Genomic DNA, 6,630 nt, shown 5'->3' with positions numbered 1-6,630 from the left:
TAGTAAATAAGAATTGATTGGTTCGTTTGGTTTTTGCATTTCATTTTGAATTTGACAAGTAAAATTGATATTAAATGGAAATTAAAATCAAATGATCGCCGTATATTGAAAGAAATTTTTAAGTTGCTTCATTGGTTATCCAGAATCATTTTCGTAAATTGGAGGATTAAGTCCTAATTTTAGGAAATATTATCCACATTTATCTTTGCTTAGAGCAGCTAAAAAAAACTTGAAATGTTCTTCTGAAATCAGACTATTATTTCAAATAATGAGATATACAAGATTTAAATGGAATAATGAAAAACTGATAATTATCAAATGAAAATTATCATGGAGATAAGATTTTTATGTGTATGAAAGAAAAAATTCGAATAAAATGTATAGCTTAGAACTACTTTTAACTACGATTCTTCAAAAATACTTCTTAAATCAAACATATTGTACAGTTTTTATATCAAATAATGCCTTTAATTTTAATTTAATTTTGCCAGTAATTACAATTAATTCACTGCCAGCAACAAGTACAAATCTAAATTATGATTTTGATAAAATACTTTTAAATTCATTGGAACTTGGCTGTGATTCATTTATTATTGAAAAGGCGAATGTTTTTGATTTTCTTGAAACTTTCAACTTTAATGTACAACTTACAATTCAGAATAAACACAAGCGAAAATTTATTTTCATAATAAATAAAAATGACGATAATATGTCGTTAATAAATACAGTTTTAACATCGAAAGTAATTCAATTTATACCGGATTTTATAATTATTTATCCAGATGATTTAATTATGAATAAAAATAATTCAAGTTTTTATGTTGGGGACCAAGTTGAAATGTTTGATGTGCAGACTTATAAAATAGTGACTCGAGAAATGGACGATCCAAAATTAATTTTGGTGGATTATTGGTTTAAGGATAATCAATCATTTTTATTTAATGCTAATTTGTTTCCTTCAAAAGTAAAGAATTTGTATAAAATGCCTTTAAATGTAACTACAATACCAACGTTCCCACCATACTTAGTTATTGAAAGTAAGTTTCAAAAATAAAACTAAAAGTTACAGAACTTTATATGTTTCTAATTGCTTTCTTCAGAGTTTTTATATAAATCTTTTTATAAATATCAAACTTTTTTCAATCTCGGCCTGATCTTCGGCCAATTTTCAAGAACAGGGCCAAGACCAATATATTTATCACTTCGACAAGACCAATAATAAAACCAAGCAACCAAGAATCGAGGCCAAGATCAAGACGCAACTCTACAAGACCGAGATCTAACTCTATAATACCAAGACTTATTGGCACAAGACCAGCATCTTTTTTGGAAAATCTTTTCTGTGCTGGACGTCTTTATTCTAACGTCTTTATGAAGGTCTACACCTATTTTTTCGACTGCCTAAGATATCACGTTATATATTATACACATTTTAAAATTGTTCAGTAGCTTTAAAATGTTTGTGGTAATTTAGAAATTTTTTTTGTAAAACAGTATTTTTTATTTTGATAGAAGATATACTTGTTTATCCAAACACTAAACCAGAAACGATTATCGATGGGATCGAAGTACAAATACTGCGGGAATATGCCAATCATTATAACATTTCATTAAATTTTACAATAGACCCCGTAGGATGGGGTAATATATTTAAAAATGGTACAACTAACGGTGTCGTTGGTAATGTTATACAAAATAAACATAATGTTGCGCTAGGTAAATGTTTTCATAATTTCGAAATTCTAAGTGAATGATTAGGTTATTCTTTCTAAATATAGGTGGAATGGTTTTGGAAGCCTACACAAGTAAATTCCTTGAATTTGCTTATGGAATAATTAATGTTCGTAGCATATGTCTTGTGCCTACACCTAGGTAAGAGAAATTCATACGTAGTTTGTTAAATATCATTGGCATTTTCTATTTTATAACCCGCGACTAAAAAAAGGAGTGTTATACGTTTGACCGCTACGTGTGTGTGTCTGCCTGTCTGTCTATCTGTTTGTGGAGTCGTAGCGCCTAAGCGAATGATCATATTTTGATTTTGTTTTGTTTCGTTTAAAAGGTAATTTAATAGATAGTATTCTTAGCTATGATTCAAGTGCGAGTTTAGGGTTTCGTACCCAAAAAAACTAAAACATTGGCTATGATCTCCAAAAATCGGCCACGTAAGGCTTTAAGAAAAAAAATTTAATGGATAGTGTTATAATTAAGTGGAGAGTATTTCTCGGGAATTTTTTTAATTTGGTAAATTTAATTTTTTTTTTTGTAAATGTAATATTTTCACTTGTTAAGCTGAAATAAGCAGACATGAAAAAAGAAAGTTGCCAGACATATACTTTTTCAAACAGATAATTTTTGTTTCAATGCTGTAATTATTTTATAAAGTATAATCCGAAATAAAAAGATTCAAACTAAATAACCAATGAATTCAAAATTTTGTTTTCAGAAAACAGAACAAATTTCTTCTTGTTACATTTCCATTTACTCTATCAATGTGGATAGTTATATTCTGTACAATGATTACATTATCAATAATTCTCAGCTATCTGATTCAGAAAGAACAGTCGATTAATAGAAAACCAAGAAAACGTCCACTATTATGGATTGTCCAACCACAATCCACATATTTTAAACGTCAAATTCTGTTTAAAACTCTGAATGGGTTTGGTAAAGCATCGTTTATCATCTATTATTTGACAATTTTACAATCAGTCTCAAATAAATTGCTAATTTCAAAGTTTACGCATCGCCTTATCTTCGGATTAAGTTTCATTCATGCATTGGTAATTAGTTCGGCATACATAAGTGGTTTATCAGCAATTTTAACATTGCCTCAATATGAGAAGCCAATACGAACGTTACAAGATTTGATTGATAGTAAAATGGAATGGGGCACAAATGCTTATGGCTGGATTTATCCCTTAATCGATTCTAACCATGTAAGTATTTAAGATTATGTATTTCTGAGAAATATTAATAAATTGTGATTACTGTGTTTTATTTCCAGTCTGTAATAACCGAGTTAATACGAACATTTAAAGTTTACGATAATGAAAAGTTAAGAAGCTTACCACCTCGAAAATTCGCTCATATTGTGGACGAACTAAGTGATGGTATGTATTGTATTAATCATATTTCTTGGAGTTAAAATAATCCACTCCAAAATTAATCCGACGCTCTCTGTAATCAAAAACTTTTGGAAAACCCTATTAATTATTCGTAATATGACGATGAATTCTGCAAGTTTTTGGATAAATACACAAATCTTAGATAGAAAGTAGGTGTATCTTTTTAATTACTCCAGAAGAAAAATACTGCAACTAGTGGAATTTGCGAAATGAACAAAAGTTTTGGACGTAAAATAGAAAAGCTTTTTTCCTCAGATTTTAAACTATTATGCTTATTAAAGCAGCTGGAGAAATTTTTTTTTTGCAAAATTTTTTTGTTAAACAAAATAAACATCAAAAGACGATTTTAGATTATTAATAATGTTTATGATACAAACAGGAATCGACCCCAGGTCTCTTGGATTCATGCCAAGCGCCTTAACTCGTCAGCACTCGCGTTATGAGCTTTTAGCTCAAGCTCGATTTAAAACATAAATTAATAATAAAACATCTATTTGCGAATTATACATTTTTCAGAATTATCAACCTGCGTACAGTTGAAAAAAAAAATTGTTGAAATTCTGAGAATATTTCTCATCACGTGTGTAAAGGTGTTAGCAAAAAATGTTAGCTTCGGAAATTTACGGGCTTGTTCGTGTACTTTCGTTAGTTTAATATAAGTCGTGTTCAGTAAATTAAAAAGAAAGTGAGATAAAATTATGTTGAAATTAGTTAAAATGAATTTAATTAATAAGATAATTTCTTAATCAAACTTTTTTTTAATAGCTAGTGCACTAAAAAAAAATTTTATATAAAATTATGTAGAGGTTTAGAAAGTTTAAGAATATTTAACAGGCGAAATATTTGACGCAGGTGCAGAACGCGTCCGCAAAATGTCATTTATCACGCGACTAAAAATTAAAGAACGGTTGACGCCAGTGTTGACAGGTTAATTAACTGGGCTATATATATAATGCGAAATTTTTTTAGCTCAACGAATTTTATTTTTGTGTGTTATTCAATATTAATTTACTTATTTATTATTATTGTATGTAAAAAATGTACTGCTGTTTTATTTATAAAATTCATTATAAATTTTAGGTAGTTACATCACACCGGATTTTTTGTCAAAAACTGCAATTGAAACACTTCAATTAATGGATCAAGAAATTTACAATGCAAATCCGCATGCTTTATTCCGTAAAAGTTCACCATTTCTACTAGAATACAATAAATTTTTACTAAGACTTGAACAATCTGGTATTGTTGCCCAAATTATTGAACAGGTTTTTATTTTAGTTATGTGTGTGATATTATTATTTTAAAAATAATATAATTGAATTATTTTTTTTTTTAGATAAAGTACAAAAAATTAATGAATATTCAATTTCGAAATAGAAAAAATACAAATCTAGGTAAAAATGGCCGTGTTAGCTTAAGCATCTACGACTTAGAAAGTATATTTTTATTGTGGAGTATAGGCACTGTTTTATCTTGTATTACTTTTGTTTTCGAAATATATAAAATTATAGGATGTTATTAGACTTTGTAAAATATTGTATGATTTAAATAAATATTTTGTATCGTATTATAAAGCTTACGAAGAGCTTAGATAAAGGCTCTTCAGGTTTAAGGATTTTAAGTTATTCTAGGGATACCTTTTAAAATCTAAATTGACTATTGAAGCAACTCGAATAACTAGGTACATACAATATGATGTCTCCATTACCGAAAAAGGTAATATCCACACCTCCTTGCGTAATGAAAACAACATTCGAATAAGACTACAGATCACGAAAGACAGAAAACCGGCTCTGTCTTTTCGTCCAAAAAAAAAAGAAGAAATTACCATTTTTACATAATACAAATTATTGGTTTAACGGTTAGTTAATTAATTTTTTTGTAATGAGTATGTCTGATAACTTTGGTTGATCAGTTGTCCATAAGCCTTTACCATTTTTTATGAAATATCAAAACAATTAATATACTTTTTTAAATTTTTTTCTCCTTAGGCAAGATCAAGTAAGCCGACCAGTTCAATTTTCACTTCTTAGGTGACGTAAATTATGCTGGAACAAGTGAAAACCAACAATTGACTGAGTTAATTGTTGAAATACCATGTAGACAGTGTTGATGACTCTTATCGCATTGCACATACATTCATGTCACACATACATAACTAACATTCCCATAAAATACATCCTATACAATTTGCGTTTATTTGCACCCTCACAGTGATGTTTACGAAAAAATGTTTCAAACAAAAGTTATTTATTTTTTTTAAGGAACATTTTTAACATTTAAACTTTTGTTTTATCTCTAACGGTTAACGAAATAGGTCCTACGTATCCAACACCCATGTTGCTCATTGATGAACTCGACCTTACTTTTTACGTCCTGAGTACTCTGTAAAAATTCCAGCTAGATATCATTTTTCGTTTTTGGGTTACTGTGTTGACAGACGGACGGGCGGACGGACAACCAAAAATGGACTTATTAGGTGATTATGAACATCTATACCAAAATTTTGATTCCGAAAAACCGAAAAAAAGATTCCCCTCACTCCCGTTACATAATGACAACTACATTGGAAGGACTATAGATCACCAGCAAAACTCAGATTTATCTCTTTGACCATCAGAACATGATGGTCATGGATTGTTTGATCTCCCATCAAACTCTACAACTTTTGTTAAAGTTATTTTTTGATTGGTTGACAACAAAATAAGCCGCATATTTAAAACCGCATACCACAAAAAATTTCGATCGAAAAAATTTTGACTGACATCAGAAATGGGCTCTTATGATAATTTTTGATAACTATTTCTGACTTTATATTAAAATAAAATGTTTGTTTTCGTAATAATTTTAGCTATTATTATTGACATAGTGCAGAATTTTTATGAATATTATTGACACATAAAATGGCAGTGTATAAAGTTTGTCAGTTGTATAAACACATGAAATATGTCAGTTATATTAAATTTTGCATAATATATTTTATAAATGCATTGGATACAGAGACGTATTTAAAAAAAAGGCAACTGAAATAAATTTCCATGGCTAGAAACTTTTATTATTTGCTTTTGAATTCACGCTTTTTGATTTATTAATCCCACAAAAATAAAATTCTAAAAACTGATAATCAAATGGTTTGAGATTCATATACGTCAGTTACGTAGAAAATAGTAAAATTCAAAAAAGTCTTCAATTTAAAAATAGATCTAAATCATAGTTCTCAAGTTCTAGACACAAAAAAATCTAGCTCGGCTCAAACAATCACAATATAATAACGGGTCCCGAATGTTAAAGTCGCAATGTGGACTATTGCGACTTTAACATCAGATTTTTTTATTTTTTTAATTTTACACTTTTTAGTAAGAATTTTCAAATACTTATTCAACGATTAAGTTAAGTGGGGTTAACATGTCCGCCGACTTGCATTTTTTCACAATATAGCGTCTGGTTATCGCCACATTGAATTTTGATTACTGACATGCCTTAAGTGACAGTCTCATGATCT

At 28.9% G+C, this 6,630-nt stretch overlaps 1 protein-coding gene across 1 annotated transcript; it reads left to right on the top strand.

Annotated features, from left to right (window-relative positions):
* Positions 1–376: 376 nt before the first annotated feature.
* LOC123293027 lies at positions 377–4,546 on the top strand. The gene is made up of 9 exons (XM_044873743.1): positions 377–440; positions 492–742; positions 854–1,037; positions 1,627–1,716; positions 1,779–1,872; positions 2,447–2,939; positions 3,008–3,113; positions 4,209–4,393; positions 4,523–4,546. Exons 1-9 carry the CDS (start codon positions 377–379, stop codon positions 4,544–4,546), a joined length of 1,491 nt encoding a protein of 496 aa, XP_044729678.1.
* Positions 4,547–6,630: the final 2,084 nt, after the last annotated feature.

This window comes from Chrysoperla carnea, chromosome 2 (genome assembly GCF_905475395.1).
Source record: "Chrysoperla carnea chromosome 2, inChrCarn1.1, whole genome shotgun sequence".
NCBI lineage: Eukaryota > Metazoa > Arthropoda > Insecta > Neuroptera > Chrysopidae > Chrysoperla > Chrysoperla carnea.
The sequence above is the reverse complement of the archived record's forward strand: the minus strand, read 5'-3'. Positions and strand labels throughout refer to the sequence as shown.

Excerpts from the sequence above, each read along its gene's own strand:
- LOC123293027 (XM_044873743.1), top strand. The coding sequence starts at position 377 with ATGTATAGCTTAGAACTACTTTTAACTACGATTCTTCAAAAATACTTC. Across the intron at positions 743-853 it reads ATACAGTTTTAACATCGAAA|ACTTATAAAATAGTGACTCG; the intron begins GTAATTCAATTT and ends TTTGATGTGCAG. Across the intron at positions 1,717-1,778 it reads TAAACATAATGTTGCGCTAG|GTGGAATGGTTTTGGAAGCC; the intron begins GTAAATGTTTTC and ends TTCTAAATATAG.